The sequence below is a fragment of the Sus scrofa genome, chromosome 12 (genome assembly GCF_054392235.1).
Source record: "Sus scrofa isolate SSC_HxYL_T2T_F1_AM1 chromosome 12, Sscrofa_HxYL_maternal_Yorkshire_Landrace_v2.0, whole genome shotgun sequence".
Taxonomy (NCBI): Eukaryota; Metazoa; Chordata; class Mammalia; order Artiodactyla; family Suidae; genus Sus; species Sus scrofa.
This window is the reverse complement of record NC_139394.1, coordinates 15,203,085-15,224,505: the sequence shown is the minus strand read 5'-3', so window position 1 is coordinate 15,224,505 and position 21,421 is coordinate 15,203,085. Positions and strand designations below refer to the sequence as shown.

The window sequence follows — 21,421 nt, the reverse complement described above, 5'->3', positions numbered from 1 at the left end:
ACTTATTCCAAAAGCACAAGTAATAATGTGTTTTTTGTTTTTTTTAATGGGCACACCTGCAGCATATGGAAGTTCCTTGGCCAGGGATTGAATCCTAGCTGCAGCTGCAGCAACACCAGATCCTTTAACCCACTGGGCCGAGCGGCGACCTGAGCCGTTGCAGTTGGATTCTTTACCTACTGCACAGCAGTGGGAACGCCTACATTAATGTAGTTTTATAATCAGTTGTTTTAGTCCACTATTATTAAAGTCATGTCAATCATATCTTATTCTCCACCATTGCCCAAAACATAAACTCTAGCCCGATTATTTTCCTCGTGTTCCACACTTACTCTAACTTCCTAGACTTTGCTGTTTCTAGCTTTCCTCCATAGAAAGTCTTCCTCCTTCACACTTCTCTATTCAGCTTATATCTTTCTGTGCCTAGCTTGGATTCCAGCGCTCTCAAGCCTGTCCCCATTTGTCAGTTCATAATAATTCTGACATCTAACGTGTCATGTGGCACTGAGGTATGGAATCCCCAAGTTGAAAGAAACTTGAGAGGTCTGACTTGGTAATCTCCAGTAGCCAGTGGAGAGTTGATTTCTGGAGAAAAAAATAGTAGTAAACATGATGGCTAAAACATTGTGCACCATATGCCAGGCTTTGTTCTAAGTGTTTTTCTGTGTGTGAATTCACCTTTTCATACCAACCCTATGAAGTAGGTGATAGTCTTACCATCTTATAGATGAGGAAATTTAGGCCAAAGAAGCTAAATAACTTCCATGAGGTTCACATCAAATTAGTGGCAAAGCCAGTATTTGAATATAGTGGCCTCGCTCTATAGTCTGTACTACTTTACTGTGCTGTTATGATTTTCTACCAAAGCACAGCACTTTAGCGCCTAAAACAATACCAGGCAGGTACTTTGTGCTATCTTTAATTTTCTCTTTGACCAAATTGTAAATCTTTTTGGGTCTCCTATATATTGAATAAACGTGAATAATGGATGTATTCTGCAGAAAACACAAGAGAAAAAAATGAATAAGCCTGCTTCTTCAGCCATAGAACTCATAAGAGTAAGAGAGAGACAACAAGAACACAAATAGTTACGAATAAACATTGAGTGTCTTAAGATTAGAAAGGGAGTTTGAGGAAGGAGGTACCACTTCTCTGGAGAATCATTCATGTCATAGTTCTGTGTGTGTGTGGTTTTTTGTTTGTCTAGCTCCACCAGCGGCATATAGAAGTTCTGGGGCTGGGGAACAAACCTGGACCACAGCAGTGACCTGAGCCATTGCAGTGATGTCAGATCCTTAACCCTTTATGTCACAAGGGAACTCCTGGGAGTTGGTATTTGAGATGGGCTTTGAAGGATAGGACTTTGGCAAGTAATATATAGTGAGAAGTTTGGTGCGGGGAAGAGCCTTCACCAAAGTGCATGGAAAGTAGTTTGTTGCCACAACTGAACCTCATTCCAGCCTGATTGACTGTGGAGAGCTGGTGAATAGAAGGGAATGACAGGATCAGAAATGTAGGGCGGAAAGGTTTGCAGCCAGGGTCTAAGGAACCTGGGAGGTTTTGCTTAGTGTCTGAATGCTCACCTTGGTTGAGTGTGACTTTGTCTAGTTCCACAGTATTAACAAACACCTGCCAAAGGAGGTGAAAATTCATTTTCTCTTTTCACTGTTCATTCCTGACCCACTGTTAATTCACCATTTAATGTTTTACAACTAAGAGTCACTTCTCATAGATTATGGAATATTTGCTAGTTGTAAATGCAGCTTTTATTTATTTATTTTATTTATTTTTTTTTCGTCTTTTTGCTATTTCTTGGGCCGCTCCCGCGGCATATGAAGGTTCCCAGGCTAGGGGTCGAATCGGAGCTGTAGTCACCGGCCTACGCAAGAGCCACAGCAACGCGGGATCCGAGCCGCGTCTGCAACCTACACCACAGCTCACGGCAACACCGGATCTTTAACCCACTGAGAAAGGGCAGGGACCGAACCCGCAACCTCATGGTTCCTAGTCGGATTCGTTAACCACTGTGCCACGACGGGAACTCCGTAAATGCAGCTTTTAGATGTACATCACCATGACTTTTCTAATAAAACAGACATTCTTAGAACAGTAGGATTGTGGGGGTGGGGGTTACCTGTCTAATGTCAAGTATCAGTCACTTCAGAGAGACCTTACTTCTTTCTGTCTTTAATAGCTTACCTTTTGCCTTCGTTGATTTTTGAGTGGTTGGTTGCTTTTAGTAGCACTTGTTACTACCTGAAGTTACATGATTTGGTTTGTTTTTTTCTTTATAATGGACCAGGTTGAGCTCCTTGAAGGCTGGAGTTGTGTCTGATTCCCTTACTGCATCCTCAGCACCTAGAACAGTGCTGGGCAAAGTAGGCATTCAGTATATTTTAAATTATTGATTATTGTAGTATGGAGGCTGGATAATAGAAACTTGTTAGAAATTATTGCAATAGTGGAGGTAGGAAAGGAGAGGTATTCTCCCTCAGTATTGGGCACGGAACAGAAAGTGGTTATTGGTCCATATAAAAGTTATTTCTAAGACCCAGCTCAGGTTCTCTTTAAAGCAAATGCTCATAAATTTTGTTTGTGTTTCTGTTATACAGCCAATTCTTTTCAGATTAGATGTTTTATTTTTAAAAGCACTGTTTTTTTGTTTATTGGGTTTGGTTTGGTTTTGTGTTTTTGGGGCCACACCCATGACATATGGACGTTCCCAGGCTGGGGGTCTAATCGTAGTTGTAGCCACTGGTGTGCACCACAGCCACAGCAACACCAGATCTGAGCCGTGTCTGCAACCTACACCACAGCTCACGGCAACACCGGATCCTTAACACACTGAACAAGACCAGAGATCAAACCTGTGTCCTCATGAATAATAGTCAGATTCATTTCCATTGAGCCAGGATGGGAATTCCTAAAAGCACTGTTTTGGTTTTTTTTTTTTTTTTTTTGTCTTTTTGCCATTTCTTGGGCCACTCCTGTGGCATATGGAGGTTCCCAGGCTAGGGGTCGAATCGGAGCTACAGCTGCCGAACTACACCAGAGCCACAGCAGCACGAGATCTGAGCCGTGACTGCATCCTACACCACAGCTCATGGCAACGCCGGATCCTTAACCCACTGAGCAAGGGCAGGGATCGAACCCGCACCCTCATGGTTCCTAGTCGGATTCGTTAACCACTGAGCAACGACGGGAACTCCCTAAAAGAACTGTTTTTTAAAGAGAAAACAAGTAGTTGAAATTTCACAAGTGTATTTCAGAATAGAAACTGGGGTTCGGACATTATTCTCCCTCATAAACTGGATAAAATAACAATGTAAAAAAACATGTGCAGGAGTTCGCGTCGTGGCTCAGTGGTTAACGAATCTGACTAGCATCCGTGAGAACGCAGGTTTGATCCCTGCCCTCACTCAGTGGGTTAAGGATCTGGCATCGTGAGCTGTGGGGTAGGCCAGCAGCTACGGCTCCAATTTGACCCCTAGCCTGGGAACCTCCATATGCTGTGGATGCGCCCCCCCCCCAAAAAAAAAGAAGGCAGAATTCTAATTTTTTAATTTTCATAGTTTTTTGTGTTTTTTTTTTTAACTGGTTAAGATACACATAAAAAACCTTCACCATTTATAATTGGACAGTTCAGGGACATTAACTACGTCCACATTGGTGGTGTTTGTTTGCATTTTTAGGGCCACACCCTTGGCATATGGAAGTTGTCAGGCTAGGTGTTGAGTCGGAGCTACAGCTGCTGGCCTACACCACAGCCACAGCAGCGCAGAATCTGAGCCTCGTCAGCGACCTGTGCCACAGCTCATGGCAATGTCAGATCCTTAACTCCCTGAGAGATGCCAGGAAGTGAACCTGGATCCTCATGGACGTTATGTCAGGTTCTTAAGCCTCTGAGCCACAATGGGAACTCCATAATTTTCTTCCTTTTTAAGGCTGAATGCTATTGCTTCTTGTCGCATTTATTCATCCATCCATTGATGGACACTTGGGCTGCCTCCACCTTTTGGCTGTTGTGAATAATGCTACTGTGAACATGAATTTACAAGTGTTTGTCCCTGCTTTCAGTTCTTTTGGGTATATGCTGTATCATATGGTAGTTCTATGACTAGCTTTATGAGAAACCACTTTATTGTTTTCCATAGCAGCTGAACTTTTTTACATTCCTACCTGCAGTGTACAAGTGTTCTGGTTTCTCCACATCCTTGCCAACACTTGTTATTTTCTGCTGGTGTTGGGTTTTTGGTTTGGGTTTTTTTTTAATGGCCGAAACCATGGCATATGGAACTTCCCAGGCCAAGGATTGAACTCAAGCCTCAGCTGTGACCTATGCCACAGCTGCAGCAACACTGTATCTTTTAACCCATGGAACCTGCACCTCTGCAGTGCCACAACAGCTGCAGTTTAATTCTTAGCCCAATGAGCCAAGGTACAAACACTTTTTTTTTTTTTTTTTTTTGGTCTTTTTAGGGCATATGGTTAGGGGTTGAACTGGAGCTGTAGCTGCTGGCATACACCACAGCCACAGCAACCTCAGGCCATGTCTTCAACCTACACCGCGGCTCACGGCAATGCCGGATCCTTAACCCACTGAGTGAAGCCAGGGATCAAACCCGTGACCTCATGGATACCAGTCGGGTTTGTTACTGATGAGCCATAACGGGTACTCCGAAGGTGGGAACTCTTGTTTTTTAATTCATAGCTGTGCTGGGAGTTCCCATTGAGGCACAGCAGAAACTAATCCAACTACTGACCATGGGAATTTGGGTTCAATCCCTGGTCTTGCTTAGCGGGTCAGGGATCTGACACTGCCATGAGCAGTGGTGTAGGCCAAAAATGCGGCTCGGATCCTGCTTTGCTGTGATGTAGGCTGGCGGCTGTAGCTCCAGCTCAACCCCTAGGAACTTCCTTATGCCATGGGTGTGGCCCTAAAAAAGAAACAAATAGTAATAATAATAGTTATCCTAATGAGTGTGGGATGAAGCAGTTTTGATTTGCATTTCCCAGGTGATTAGTGATGCTGAGCATCTTTTCATATGCTTATTGGCCGTTTGTATATCTTTGGAGAAATGTCTAGTCATGTCCTTTACCCATTTCTTAAATTGTTTTTATTGCTGCCGTTGTTTTCAATGGAGTCTGTGAACTTTACCTGAGTGTCCGAATTCATGTAGTGATTTCTGTATTCCCTGAAGCTATTGTGTATTTTCACCTTTCTGTCATCAATTTGAGAAGTGTTTATGGAGGCAGAGGTAAAATTTCAGAGCTATTTGATAGGAGTTTGCCAGGATGTACCAGGCATATTATTATAACCTGAGGGAAGGCTCTGAAGTTTGTGTGTGACTGTGCACTCATGTCTTAAGACCAAATAAAGGAAGCATTAAAGAGAAACCCACAAATAGAAGGATTACAATTAATTTTTTAATATCCTCACTGTATTTTGACTTTGTTACTTTTTTTTCTTTTGGCCACACTCACGGCATATGGAAGTTCCCAGGCCAGGAATGGAATCCAAGCCACAGCTGTGACCTGTGCCACAGCTGTAGCAATGCCAAATCCTTAACTCATTGTGCCAGGCCAGGGATTGAACCCACACCACCTCAGATACAGCACTGGATCCTTAACCTACTGGGCCACAGTGGGAACTCCCTTGATTTCCTTATTAACTATTTAGATGATGCCTCTTCTCCAGTGTTTGCTCAGAGAATGAAAATAAATTTTAATAGCCTGGAGTTCCCATCGTGGTGCAGTGGTTAACGAATCCGACTGGGAACCATGAGGTTGCGGGTTCGATCCCTTCCCTTGCTCAGTGGGTTAATGATCTGGCGTTGCCGCGAGCTGTGGTGTAGGTTGCAGACGCGGCTCGGATCCCACGTTGCTGTGGCTCTGGCGTAGGCTGGCAGCTGTAGCTCCGATTCGACCCCTAGCCTGGGAACCTCCATGTGCTGCGGGAGCAGCCCAAGAAAAGGCAAAAAGACAAAAAGAAAAAAAATTTTTAATAGCCTAAATAGAGGATGGTTCCTTTTTTTAAGCATCATAAAACCAAACAGAGATTAGTTTTGCCGTCTTTTGCTTCTATATGAGCTGCGGTGCCTCAGACCTCTGATTGTGAAGGGTGTGTTGCCATATACGTGGACTAATAGTAGGAAAAGCTGTTGTCAAGAAAATAGGGAATTAGTGGTGCTCTGAGGATGATCTGGCTTAGATTTAATAAGAGGGCTCAGTGGCTAGATAGAAGGGTTTGTAATAATGGGAGATGATGGCTTTCACAAATATGGGGATGAATTTTGAAGAGCCTAAATGCATGATATTTATTCATTCAACAAAAATTTTTTGAGTACTGTACACGCGCTAGGTGCTAAGGATACTGTTTTGGAAAAATATGCAAAGTCTCTGCCCTTATGGAGCCAACAATCTAGTTAGTGGGTGTATAGAAAGCACGATAGTTTGGTAGTTTGGCCTTGCTTGAGGCTGTTAATTAGGGAAAATGGGCAGTGTGACCTAGCTCACACTAGTGAGAGGCTTGGGGGCACTTCAGTCTTCTCCAGTCTTTTAGTTGATCCAAATCTCCAAGGAGTTAAAAAATTATTGCGTATTTTGCATCTTATGTTTGTAAACCATTAAGCAACTCTCACCTGCCCAAGGTCTCACTTCCTGCCTGTTTGTGGCAGAAGTTGAAGTTTTAAAACCAAGTATTTGACTTCTTTTGTAATTTGGGCCCTTTGATTATTTAGTAGAATTAATTTACATCTTTGCCCATCCTTTTCTCCTGCCCTTAGTCTGGAGGGAAGAGTTATTTAGTCCATGTTAAAATGTTTGATCTCATCTCTTCAGGTCACTTCATACCTCATTCATCGATTTTTCTTGTCATCCTGCGTCTTCAGTTTTTAATTTGTTGGCTTTTCCAACAAATTTTAACACCTCATGTGCTTCTTCCTGTCATTGGTAGATGGCCTAGAAAGTAATCTGCACTCCTCTTGGCTTAGTCTTCATCCTCTATCTACCACTTAATTACCAGTCATTCCTTAACTCTGCCCCACTGCTCCAACAGAGGCTCTTTAGTTCTTAACTCACTTGACTTTAGTTTTTAACATTGGACATTTATTTCTGCCTATAGAACTTGTCTTAGCATCTGCGTTGCTCTTCTCTGCTGTCCTCTCTCCCTCTCTGTTCCTTCTCAAGTTTCCACGTGAGCTTGTTTTCCCCTGCACAGTCCTAAACATTGACCAACACTAAGATTGGCTTGCCCCTTTTCTTGCTCTCTGTGCCCTCTCTTTGCTGGCTTATCTATATCAGTAACCTCATATCAAATCTATAGCTCCATCCCAGATCTGTCTGCAGGTATAGACCTTACTTGCCAGTTCTCCTTAGCTCTCCCATAGGTACAGAATTGATACCACCTTCTGCCTGCTTCTCCACACCTGGCTTTTCTAGATCTCCATCCTTATCAGATTTGACAGAGACGTCACTATTCACCCAATCTGTAAAAGCCTCCAGTTATTCTAGACTTTTCCTTTGTCCTTAGCTCCACATATCATTGTGTCACTCACCCCAGTTGATTGTCCCTCATAGATTCCTAAGTAAGGAATCTGCTCAGATCTGCTGCCCCCTTCCTTATAGCCACTTGCCTAGTTGTTCAGAACCTTGTCACTTTACATCTGTATTTTTATAATTTCCTAACCACTTTTCTACTAACTTTTCCTACTATCTCATCTACTCTTTCTAAAACTGATCTGAAACATTCCCTGTTTTTGCTTAAAATTAATGATCCCTTAGAGCTGGCAAAATGCAGTTTTGTATGGTGTATTCTTAGCATAGCGTTACTAAACTGTTTACCTGGGCCCTGCTGGTCTTCCTGAGCATGTGCCCTTCAGCTTTCCCAGATGTCCTACTGAATTCTAGCTGTACTGAAATATTTCCAGTTCTCCGTGGTAGAACTTACAGTGCCTTCAATCTAAAATGCTCTCTTCTGGAGTTCCCATCGTGGCTCAGTGGTTAATGAATCCGACTAGGGACCATGAGGTTGCAGGTTCGATCCCTGGCCTCTCTCAGTAGGTTAAGGATCCGACTTTGCCATGAGCTGTGGTGTAGGTCGCAGACGCGGCTCGGATCCTGCGTTGCTGTGGCTATGGTGTAGGCCGGCAGCTGTAGCTCCAATTCGACCCCTAGCCTGGGAACATGTGTGGCTCTAGAAAAGACAAAAGACAAAAAAAATAAAATAAAATAAATGAAAAAAAAAGCTCTCTTCTGACACCTCTTCCTTAGTCTAATGCCTTTTCAGATTTAACAAGTTAACTGCAGTATCATCTCCAGAGAAACTGTGCCTTCCTCCCTATTCATTATAGGTTGGGTACCCTTCTCCTGAGCCATCAGCAAATGCCACTTTATGCAGTACCTCTGTAAGAACACATCCTGTTGTTTTAGCTGGCTGAAACTACACTGTGAACGCCTTGAGAATGGGGTTGTATCTTTCATCTATAAATGCCCAGCGCCTAATACAGTGCTGATTCTTCCTTATTAGCAAGCTTTCAGTAAACCATTGAAAGTTTTCCTGGTAGGAGATTATTCACATAATTCTTAAAATCTACCCAAACCTAAAGGTTTTTCTTTTTCCCCATCCTTCCTTTGCCTACTTACTGATTTCTGTGACTTATTTATTGTCAGCCCCTTGTTATACAATATATACACTAGGAAAAAAATGTTAAAATTCAGAGTCTGTCATTTTTGTTGCTTAGGAACAGGTTTTGTAAAGCCAGGCTCACAGATGGGTTAAATAATATCAGATGCTAAAATTTTCTGGCTTGTAAATAGTCTTATTAAATCTCATCTCACTAGAATTATGTCGATTTCCCCTTAAAGGATTCTGAAGAAGGCAGGAAATGGCCTTCTTAAGTTCAATTAAATTCTTTCTTAAGTACTTATTTTAGCGTGAGTAACTTTTATGAAAGGTCCAAAATGAGTAAAGACAGTCTCTACCTGGAACTGAGGGTAGAGACTGACATAGCATAAATCAAATGTAATTCTAAGCAGACCGAACTAAGTGCTGTATATTAGCAGTTGAAACAAAACCTATAAGGTATATTTGGTGCAGGAGCATAGAACCAGAAAAGAAGAATGATTTTCCTGTCTCTTTCAATAATGCCATCAAAAAAAGCAGTTTTTTGAACTCTTTTTCACATTGTCTTCAGAATCTACTATAAACATTTAAACTTTTGTTCCCGTCGTGGCTCAGTGGTTAACAAATCCGACTAGGAACCATGAGATTGCGGGTTTGATCCCTGGCCTTGCTCAATGGGTCAAGGATCCGGCGTTGCCATGAGCTGTGGTGTAGGTCGCAGACGCAGCTCGGATCCCACGTTGCTGTGGCTCTGGTGTAGGCTGGCATCTATAGCTCCAATTCGACCCCTAGCATGGGAACCTCCATATGCCGCAGGAGCAGCCCAAGAAAATGGCAAAAAGATGAAAAAAATAAAAAAAATTAAAAATAAACATTTAAACTTTTCTTATTAATGGTAAGCTTTAATACAAAGGAAAAAGTAAAAATCAGATAACTGCCATTAACATTTTGATAAACAGCCTTCCACCTATTTCTGTATATGTAACACGTGCTTTTTGTTTGTTTTTTATTTTATTGTAGTGTATTATATTGTAGTGTAGTTGACGTACAGTGTTGTATTAGTTTCAGGTGTACAGCAAAGTGAATCAGTCATACTTATAAATATATCCATTCTTTTTTCCCATATAGGTTATTACAAACTATTGAGTAGATTTTCCTGTGCTATGCAGTAGGTTCTTGTTAATCATCTCTTTTTTTTTTGCTTTTTAGGGCCGCATCCTCAGCATATGGAGGTTCCCAGGCTGGGGGTCATATCGGAGCTACAGCTGCAGGCCTGTGCCATAGCAATGCCAGATGCTAACCCCATCTGTGATCTACACCACAGCTCACCACAATGCAGATCCTTAACCCACTGAGTGAAGCCAGGGATTGAACCCACAACCTCATGGTTGCTAGTCAGATTCCGCTGCGCCATGATGGGAACTCCTTAATCATCTGTTTTATACAGTGGTTTGTATATGTGTAACACATGCTTGCTTTTTTTTTTTTTTTTGGTCTTTTATCCTTTTCAGGGCCACACCCACGGCACATGGAGGTTCCCAAGCCAGGGGTCTAATTGGAGCTGTAGCTGCTGGCCTACACCACAGCCACAGCAATGCCAGATCTGAGCCTCATCTGTGACCTACACCACAGGCCATGGCAACGCCAGATCCTCAACCCACTGAGCGAGGCCAGGGGTCCAACCCACAACCTCATGGTTCCTAGTCAGATTCATTTCTGCTGCACCACGATGGGAACTCCTAAAATGTTTTTTAACCTTAGAATACGCATTGCCTTTGACTAAGAAATTACATATAGAGAGTTGATCCTGGAGTTCCCATTGTCGCGCAGTGGTTAACAAATCCGACTAGGAACCATGAGGTTGCAGGTTCGGTCCCTGGCCTTGCTCAGTGGGTTAAGAATCCGACGTTGCCATGAGCTGTGGTGTAGGTTGCAGACGAGGCTGGGATCTGGTGTTGCTGTGGCTCTGGCATAGGCTGGTGGCTATAGCTCTGATTCGACCCCTAGCCTGAGAACCTCCATATGCCGCAGGAGCGGCCCAAGAAATGGCAAAAAGACCAAAAAAATAAATTTTTTGAAAAAAAATAAAGAGTTGATCCTGAGGAAATAATTAAGAGAATGCACAAACATACAGCTATATGATATGTTTCACAGTTTAATGAAACAGTGGTTGAGAAGTGTGTGTGTGTATACACATATATTTTTTTGTTGTTTGTTTGTTTTTTGCTTTTTTAGGGCTGCACTCTTGGCATATGGAAGGCTAGGGGTCACATTGGAGCTGCAGCTACTGGCCTGCGCCACAGCAACAGCAACACAGGATCTGAGCCTCGTCTACATCATACTCCACAGCTCAGGGCAATGCCGGATCCTTAACCCACTGAGCAAGGCCAGGGATTGAACCTGGTCCTCATGGATGCTAGTTGGGGTTTGTTACCACTGAGCCACAACAGGAACTCTGAGAAATGTATTTATTGAGATTTTAAAAATGTTCATGTATATCATTAAGTAAAAAAACTAAAATGATATGTACAGTACATCAGTTTTGGTTTTAAGTTGAGTGTGTATACACACATGCATAGAAAAAATAGCAAAAGATATAAAAAAAAATACATATCTGGGAGAGGAAATTTCAGGTGGAGTTAAATTTTGTTCCTTTTTGCTTTCTGGGTTTTCTGCTATTTACAAAACTTAGGTAACTTGTGTCATTAAAGAAAAGCTTTGTGGAACTAAGACTAAAAAGGTATAAGGTGTTGTTTTTAAGCTGATTTGATTGATGCTTAACTGAATAAGAAGTTGAATCAGCGGTCAGATCCTTTTGAGGGGACTGATATTAAATACTGCATTCCTATTTAGATTGAGAACTCAGTAAAATAACAATTTCTTAAATGTGACCGTTTCGTTGATGTTAGCATATTGCATATCTGATGTACAAAGTTTAAAAGTTTTAATTGAGAGGCAAAAGTTTAAAATTGTAGGTAAAGGCTGGAAGAGACAATCAGTGGGCTGTTTATAAAGTTGAATTTATATTAGTGTATCTTGTTCCAAACAGATCATTGGCACCATGAACTGGAATAAAGGTGGCCCTGGCACTAAGCGGGGATTTGGCTTTGGAGGTTTTGCCATCAGTGCTGGAAAGAAGGAGGAACCAAAACTCCCACAACAGTCCCATAGTGCCTTTGGGGCAACCAGCTCTTCTTCTGGATTTGGAAAGACGGCTCCACCGCAGCTCCCTTCTTTCTACAAAATTGGTTCTAAACGGGCTAACTTTGATGAAGAAAATGCGTAAGTGGTAGCTCCTGGTAATTTTTTCTTTTTTTTTTTTTGCTTTTTAGGGCCATACCCCCAGCATATGGAAGTTCTCAGGCTAGGGTCGAATTGGAGCTACAGCTGCTGGCCTATGTCACAGCCATAGCCACACCAGACTGCGACCCACTGAGTGAGGCCAGAGATGGATGGAACTCACATCCTCGTGGAAACTAATAGGATTCATTTCTGCTGCACCACAGTTCCTGGTAATTTAGGAATGGTTAGCCTTTGAGTTATTCATTCCATCAGTAGAAATTGAAGCCATTTGTTTCTCAAATAATAAAACAACTTCCTTAATTGGTTGTCTCACTGATTTGCATTGTTCCTAACAAGTTAAATTGACAAGTTTACTCATTGGTAAGGAATGTAATACTTGTGTGCTCCTTTACTTTTGCTTGTTCCAAAAAGGATTTGAGGCCCTTGAAACCTAAATATAGCTGAAGAGTTTTAAATAATTCACGTGGCTTTCAATGGTCTTTACTAAAGTTTTTTGTTTACGCCATATTTGTCTCAACACCCAAGTCCTTGAAACTGTTATGTTGTAACATCTTACAGTGGCAGGAAAATCTGCTCAGATTTTTGCCTACAGTTTTTAGGAAACATATACCAGTTACATTTACTTTTTTGAACTTGATTGTCTAATAAGTTGATGGCTATAAAAAGCTGGGGTTGGAGTTCCCGTCGTGGCGCAGTGGTTAACGAATCCGACTAGGAACCATGAGGTTGCAGGTTCGGTCCCTGCCCTTGCTCAGTGGGTTAACGATCCGGCGTTGCCGTGAGCTGTGGTGTAGGTTGCAGACTCGGCTCGGATCCCTTGTTGCTGTGGCTCTGGCGTAGGCCGGTGGCTACAGCTCCAATTCAACCCCTAGCCTGGGAACCTCCATATGCCGCGGGAGCGGCCCAAGAAATAGCAACAACAACAACAAAAAGACAAAAGACAAAAAAAAAAAAAAAAAAAAACTGGGGTTTTGAAAGTTTGAGCTCTAGTTCCTTAGAGATTTTAACTTCTCTCTTTACTGAGTCTGAAGAAATCCTGTATTGCTGTTATTTCCAATGTGACACTGCTTGAGTTTTTAAGTTACTAAAGAAAAACTCAAGATCAGAGGTTTGAAAGTACACAGCAGCATTTTTAAAAGTTGGTATGTTATTTAGCAATTAAATACAGTGGTAGATGTTTAAGATTCAGCAAAGTCAAGGATCAGTACCAGTTCAGAGATACTTTAAATGATAAATGAAACTACTATATAAATGAATATATGTTTATATGTGTGTGTAGTGCATAGCAGTGCTTTTAAGATGAAGATTTGAAATGCTTTAAAATTTTAAAGCTGTGATTGTGATTTTTTTAAGCTACTATTTGGTTGTATTACTATTTCATTAATTCTGAAGTAAGGTCTAAACGGTGTTTTCGTCTTATTTTGTTTTTTGGTCTTTTTAGGGCTGCACCCTTGGCATATGGAGGTTCCCAGGCTAGGGGTCAAATTGGCACTGTAGCCACTAGCCTATACCACTGCCACAGCAATACCAGATCCCAGCCACATCTGCAACCTACACCACAGTTCACGGAAACGCTGGATCCTTAACCTACTGATGGAGGCCAGGGATTGAACCCTCATCTTCATGGATCCTAGTCAGATTCATTCCTACTGAGCCACGATGGGAACTCCTTGTTATGTTTTAACTTATACTCTATAGATACTATTTTCTGGGATGTTTGTTAGAGGGTAAATGACAGTTTTTCCAGACTTTGAAGTTCTTTTCTGAATACTTAGTTTAGTGAGGATGTTATGTAAGTTTCAGGTGTAAAACAGTGATTCACAATTTTTAAAGATTATATTCCATTGTAGTTATTACTAAAACGTTGGTTTAATATTTGTTATATCTAGTCAACAGTGATATACTAAGTTTATACTGCAAACTCATCCCTTTTGGCACAACTGAAAGTGTGATTTTTAACAGGCACTATTGAAATGGAGAAACTGCTGTGATTTTTTTTTTCAATATTAGAATTTGGCATGTATTAAGTGATTCTCTCTTTTTTTTTTTTTTGGCTGTACCCTCAGTATGTGGAAATTCCCCAAGCTAGAGATCGAACCTGAGCCACAGCAGTGACAATGCTATATCCTTAACCCACTGCACCACCAGGGAACTCTTCAGGTGATTTTTTTTCTTTTCTTTTTTTTTCTTTTTTTGGCCGTGGGTGTGGCATATGTAAGTTTCCAAGCTGGGGGTCGAATTGGAGCTACAGCTGCTGGCCTACGCCACAGCCACAGCAACGCAGGATCTGCGTTGTGTCTGCAACCTACACCACAGCTCACAGCAGTGCCAGGTCCTTAACTCACTGAGCAAGGCCAAGGATAGAACCAGCATCCTCTTGGATACTAGTTGGGTTGTTTCCACTGAGCTGCAACAGGAACTCCCTTAAGTGACTCTTAATAGTTAAGTCCTAAGCCAAAGGCAAAAAAAGTCCTAAGCAGAGGGCTCCTGTTTGACCTGAAGAGTTTAAATGTCTTAATAGTTCCATATACCATAATAAAAATTTGTGTTAAAGGAAAGATTCACTTGACCCCAAATTAAATACTCACTTCATCAATCATGCTCTTAATTTTCAGATATTTTGAAGATGAGGAAGAAGATTCTAGCAATGTTGATTTACCTTACATTCCTGCTGAAAACTCACCTACCCGCCAGCAATTCCATTCCAAGCCAGTTGATTCTGACAGTGATGATGATCCATTAGAGGCATTCATGGCTGAAGTGGAGGCAAGTGTCAACTCTGTTAATGTTAAAATCTTTAGCGATTAGAAATAGATCAAATTAACCTAGTGCATTAGTCTTCCTGCAGAATTTGTTTCTTAGGCTTTTATTGGGAGAATCTTGCTTTTGTATTCTGTAAATTTTTTTTTGCTTTTTTAGAGGTGCGCCCTCAACATGTGGACGTTCCTGGGCTAGGGGTCCAATCAGAGCTGCAGCTGCTGGCCTGCACTAGAGGTACAGCAACTCAGGATCTGAGCCCTGTTTGCAACCTACACCACAGCTCATGGCAACGCCAGATCCTTAACCCACTGAGCAAGGCCAGGAATCAAGCAAGTATCCTCATGGATCCTAATCAGATTTGTCAACTGCTGAGCCACGAAGGAAACGCCTATAATTTCTTAAATAGACTTCCATGTGCCTGTAGCATTTTCAGAGATGACTGATATCTAGAAATTTGAACTATAACCTTTGAGCATAGTAGGTTAAGATTTGTGTGTGATTTGTTTGAATAATTCTTGATGTATTCTTAAGTGGAATATTATTCAATTTAGCACTTATTAAATACATATTTATGTAAAATAAACTTAAGGAACTTGCTGAAATTATGAATTCTTTAAATATTTTTAACTCAGTGAATTTTATCAGAGTTGTACAACCATCATCACAATAAATTTTAACAACTTTTCCATGCCAAGCCCCCCTCCCATCCCTCCCCTTCCAAACCTCTTCTTTGGTAACCATAAATTTTCCAAAGTCTGTGAGTCAGTTTCTATTCTGCAGATAAGTTCATTGTATCCATTTTTTAGATTCCACATATAAGTGATAGCATATGATGTTTGTGTCTCAGTGTCTTAACTTCCTTAGCATGATAATTTCTAGGTGCATCCATGTTGCTCAAATGCCATTATTTCATTCCTTTTTATGGCTGAGTAATATGCCATTGTGTATATGTACCACATCTTTTCCACTCCTCTGTTGATGGACATTTAGGTTGTTTTCATGTCTTTTTTTTTTTTTTTTTTTTTTTTGTCTTTTGTCTTTTTGTTGTTGTTGTTGTTGCTATTTCTTGGGCCGCACCCGCGGCATATGGAGGTTCCCAGGCTAGGGGTCGAATCGGAGCTGTAGCCACCAGCCTACGCCAGAGCCACAGCAACGTGGGATCCGAGCTGCGTCTGCAACCTACACCACAGCTCACGGCAACGCCGGATCGTTAACCCACTGAGCAAGGGCAGGGACCGAACCCGCAACCTCATGGTTCCTAGTTGGATTCGTTAACCACTGCGCCACGACGGGAACTCCTCATGTCTTGACTATAGTATATAGTGCTGCAATGAACATTGGGGTACACGTGTCTTTTCGAGTCAGGGTTTTCTCTGGATAGATGCCCAGAAATGGGATTGCTGAATCATATGGTAATTCTGTTTTTAGTTTTTTGAAGTACCTCTGTACTGTTTTCCACAGTGGTTGCACTAATTTACATTCCCGCCACCAGTGTAAAATGGCTCCCTTTTCTCCACATCCTCTCCAGCATTTATTGTTTGTAGACTTTTTGATGATGGCCATTCTGGCTGGTGTACCTCATAGTAGTTTTGACTTGCACTTCTCTAATAGTTAGTGATATTGAACATCTTTTCATGTGTTTTTTGGCCACCTTCTTTGGGAAATTGTCAGTTTAGATCTTCTGCCCATTTTTTGATGGGGTTGTTTGTTTTTTTGGTATTGAGCTGCAGGAGGTGTTTATATATTTTGGAGATTAATGCCCTTCAGTTGGTTCATTTGCAAATATTTTCTCTGTCTTGTCTTATCTTTTTTTTTTTTTTTTTTTTTGTCTTTTTAGGGCCACTCCTGTGGCATATGGAAGTTCCCAGGCTAGGGGTCAAATCAGAGCTTCAGCTGCCAGCCTATACCACAGCCACAGCAACATGGGATCTGAGCCACATCTGCAACCTGCACCACAGCTCATGGCAATGCCAGATCCTTAACCCACTGAGTGAGGCCAGGGATTGAACCTGCATCTTCATGGATCCTAGTCGGGTTCATTAACCACTGAGCCATGAAGGGAATTCCCTGTTGTCTTTTCATTTTAAGGTTTCCTTTGGTGTGCACAGACTTTTAAGTTTAATTAGGTCCCATTTGTTTATTTTTGTTTTTATCGTCATTACTCTAGGAGGTTGATATTGCTGTGGTTTATTTCAGTGTTCAGCCTGTGTTTTCCTCTAAGAGTTTTATAGTGTCTGGTCTTATATCTAGGTCTTTAATATTTCAAGTTTATTTTTTTGTGTGGTGTTAGGGAATATTCTAATTTCATTCTTTTATGTGTAGCTGTCCAGTTTTGCCAGCACCATTTATTGAAGGGACTTTTTTTTCCCATGTGTTTTCTTGTCTCCTTTGTCATAGAATGGTTGACCATAGATGCATGGGTTTAATTCTGGGCTTTCTGTCCTATTCCACTGATCTGTATTTCTGTTTTGTGCCAGTACCATACTGTTTTGATGACTATAGTTTAGCAGTATAGTCTGAAGTCAGGGAGCCTGATTCCTCCTGCTCCCTTTTTCTTAGGATAGCTTTGGCTATTCTGGGTTTTTTGTGCTTCCAGACAAACTTTAAAATACTTTGTTCTAGTGAAAAATGCCATTGGTAATTTGATAGGGATTGCACTGAAACTGTAGATCACTTTTGGTAGTATAGTCATTTTGATAATATTGATTCTTCCAGTCCAGGAGCATGGTGTATCTTTCCATCTGTTTGTATCATCTTTGATTTCTTTCATCAGCATCTTACAGTTTTCATAGTACAGGTGTTTTTTCTCTTTAGGTAGGTTTAGTCCTAGGTATTTTATTCCTTTTGATGAGATTGGTTTTTTTTTGTTTGTTTTTTTGCCTTCTCTAGGGCCGCTTCCACGGCATATGGAGATTCCCAGGCTAGGGGTCTAATCGGAGCTGTAGCCACCGGCCTACGCCAGAGCCACAGCAACGCGGGATCCGAGCCGCATCTGCAGCTTACACCACAGCTCAGGGCAACGCCGGATCCTTAACCCACTGAGCAAGGGCAGGGATTGAACCCGAAACCTCATGGTTCCTAGTCGGATTTGTTAACCACTGCGCCACGACGGGAACTCCTAAATGGGATTGTTTCTATAATTTCTCTTTCTGACCTTTCATTGTTGGTATATAGAAATGCAGTCAAATTCAGTGTATTGATTTTGTATCCTGCAACTTTACCGAGTTCATGGATGAGCTCTAACAGTTTTTTGGTAGTGTCTTTAGGATTTTCTAGGTATAGTATCATGTCATCTGCAGTGATAGTTTTACTTCTTCTTTTCCAGCTTGGATTTTTTTTTTTTCTTTTTCTTCTCTGATTGCTGTGGCTAGGACTTCCAAAACTATGTTGAATAGTAGTGGTGAGAGTGGACATCCTTGTCTTGTTCCTGATGTTAGCAGGAGTTCTTTCAGCTTTTCACCATTGAGAATGATGCTAAGCTGTGGGTTTGTCATATACGGTCTTTAGTATGTTGAGGTGGGCTCCCTCTTCGCCCACTTTCTGGAGGATTTTTATCATATAGTTGGCATATAGTTGCTTGTAGTAGTCTCTTATGATCCTTTGTTGTTCTGTGATGTCCTGTTGTAAGTTTTTCTTTTTTTTTTTTTGCCTTTTTGCCTTTTCTAGGGCTGCTCCCACGGCATATGGAAGTTCCCAGGCTAGGGGTCTAATCAGAGCTGTAACCGCAGGCCTATGCCAGAGCCACAGCACGTGGGATCTGTGCTGCATCTGCAACCTACACCACAGCTCACAGCAATGCTGAATCCTTAACCCACTGAGTGAGGCCAGGGATTGAACCTGCAACCTCATGGTTCTAGTTAGATTCGTTAACCACTGAGCCATGACGAGAACTCCATAACTTCTCTTTTATCAGAAATGGGTGTTGGATTTTGTCAGAAGCTTTTTCTGCATCTTTTGGGAGATGTATAGTTTTTATTCAGTTTGTTAAATGTGGTTATATCCCACTGGTTGATTTGCAATTATTGAAAAATCCTTGCACTCCTGGGATAAATTCCACTTGGTCATTGTATACAAACCTTTAAATATATTGCTGGATTCAGTTTGCTATAATTTTGTTGAGGGTTTTTGCATTTATGTTAATCAGTGATATTGGGCCGTAATTTTCTTTTTTTATATATCTTTGTCTGGTTTTGGTATCAGGGAAAGGGTGGCCTCATAGAATGAGTTTGGAAGTGTTCCTACCTCTGCAGTTTTTTAGAATAGTTTCTGAAGGTGTTAGCTCGTCTCTAAATTTTTGATGTAATTCACGTGCAAAGCCATCTGGTCCTGGACTTTGTTTCTTGGAAGTTTTTTAATTAGTTTCAATTTCAGTACTTGTGATTGGTCCATTCATCTTTTCTATTTCGTCTTGGTTTAGTCTTGGAAGATTGTACTTTCCTAAGAATTTGTTATTTCTTCTAAATTGTCCGTTTTATTGGCATATAGTTGCTTGTAGTAGTCTCTTATGATCCTTTGTAGTTCTGTGATATACTGACGTAACCTCTCTTTTTCATTTCTGATACTATTGATTTGAGTCCTTTTTTTCTTGTTGACTCTGGCTAAGGATTTGTCAGTTTTGTTGATCTTTTCAAAGAACCAGCCTTTAGTTTCATTGATCTTTTCTATGGTTTTCTTCATTTGTATTTCATCTACTTCTGCTCAGATGTTTATGACTTCTTTCTTTTCTGCTAACATTGGATTTTGTCTGTTCTTCTCTCTAGTTGCTTTAGATGTAGAGTTAGGTTGTTTATTTGAGATTGTTCTTGTTTCCTGTGGTAGGCTTGTATTGCTGTAAACTTCTCTCTTAGAACTGCTTTTGCTGCATCTCATAGGTTTCGGATTGTTGTGTCTTTGTTGTCATTTGCTTCTAGGCATTTTTAAATTTCCTCTTTGATTTCTTCAGTGATCCATTGGTTGTTCAGTAGCATGTTTAGTCTCTATGTGTTTATATTTTTTTGCAGTTTTTTTCTTGTTGGTTTTCAGTCATATAGCATTGTGGTCAGAAAGATGCTTGATGTGATTTCAATTTTCTTAAATTTATTGAGGCTTGATTTATGGCCCAAAATGTGATCTGTCCTAGAGAATGTTCCCTGCACACTTGAGAAGAATGTGTATTCCGCTGCTTTTGGATGGAATGTTCCATAAATATTTATTAAGTCCATCTAGTCTAATGCATCATTTAGGGCCTGTGTTGCCTTGTTCATTTTCTTTCTGGGTGATCTTTCTATTGCTGTATGTGGGGTGTTAAAGTCCCCAGCAATTATTGCGTTAATTGTCAGTTTCTCCTTTTAAGGTTATTAGCAGTTGCCTTATATATTGAGGTGATCCTATGTTGAATGCACATATTCAACAGTTGTATTTTCTTCTTGGATTGATCCTTTGATCATTATGTAATGTCCTTTGTCTCTTATAATCTTTATTTTAAGGTCTACTTTGTCTGAAATAAGTAATGTTATTCTTTTGATTTCCATTTACGTGGAATATTTTCTTCCATTCTCTCACTTTCAATTTGTTTGTGTCCCTAGAATTGAGGTGGGTCTCTTGAAGACAGCATTTATGTGGGTCTTGGTTTTGTATCCATTCAGCCAGTCTGTGTCTTTTGGTTGAGGGATTTAGTCCATTTACATTTAAGCAATTATTGATATGTATGTTCTCAATGCCATTTTATTAATTGTTTTGGATTTCTTTTGTTGGTCTTTTTTCTTTCCTTCTCTTGTTCTCTTCTTTTGTGGTTTGATCACTGTCTTTAGTGTTGTGTTTGAATTGCTTTTTATTTGTGTATCTCTTGTAGTTTTTGGTTTGCATTTACCATGAAGCTTTGATATAGGAGTCTATATGTATACAAGATTGTTTTTAAGTTTTTGGTCTCTTAATTGCAAGTGCATCTCCGGTATCCTGCACTTGTACCCTCCTCTTCTCATGATTTCTGGTTTTGGTAGCATATTTGTGTGTGGCTGACTTCCTACTTTTACTTATTTGTGTGCCTGTACTGGTGAGCCTTGTCATTTATACTATTTTTGTTTCTGGTTATGGCCTTTTCTACCTAGAGAAATTCCTTTAGTATTTGTTGTAAAGCCGGCTTAGTGGTGCTGAATTCTCTTAGCTTTTGCTTGTCTGTAAAGCTTTTGATTTGTCCTTCAAATCTGAATGAGAGTATCTTCTGGCTAGAGTAATCTTTGGTTGTAGGTTTTTTTCCTTTCATCACTTTATCATGCCACTCCCTTCTGGCCTGCAGAGTTTCTGCTGAAGAATCAGCCAAGGTAACCTTATCAGGATTTCCATGTATGTTATTTGTTGTTTTTTTTTCCCTAGCTGCTTTCAATATTTTCTCTTTGTCTTTAATTTTGGTCAGTTTGATTAACTTATGTCTCTGGGTGTTCCTTCTTGGGTTTATTTTATATGGTAATTGTTGTGCTTCCTGCATTTGAGTGATTCCTTTCCCGTTTTAGGGAAGTTTTTGGCTATTATCTCTTCTTTCTCTCTCTCTACTCTTTCTGGCATCTTTATAATATGGATATTGGTGCATTTAACGTTGTCCCACAGTTCTCTTAGATTGTCTTCATTTATTTTCAGTCTTTTTTTCTCTTTTCTGTTCCACATCAGTGATTTCCCCCAGTCTGTCTTCCATCTCACTCATTCGTTCTTCTGCCTCCTGTATTCCGCTTTGGTTTCTTCTAGTGAATTTTTCAGTTATTG

General features: G+C 40.7%; 1 protein-coding gene across 9 annotated transcripts in view; it reads left to right on the top strand.

Annotated features, from left to right (window-relative positions):
* Window positions 1–21,421, top strand: part of DDX42 (DEAD-box helicase 42) — a 50,642-nt gene that overhangs the window by 1,931 nt on the left and 27,290 nt on the right. For 8 of the 9 annotated variants that reach the window (XM_084983968.1, XM_084983973.1, XM_021066770.2 and 5 more), the window contains exons 2-3: window positions 11,673–11,905; window positions 14,542–14,692. Coding sequence is in view for 3 of the 9 variants with exons in the window: in XM_021066770.2 (XP_020922429.2) it covers window positions 11,685–11,905; window positions 14,542–14,692 (372 nt within the window). In the remaining 6 variants the exon portion in view is untranslated. Of the gene's footprint in view, window positions 1–11,672; window positions 11,906–13,997; window positions 14,087–14,541; window positions 14,693–21,421 lie in introns of those variants that run through there. The other variant, XM_084983967.1, reaches the window with a different exon arrangement.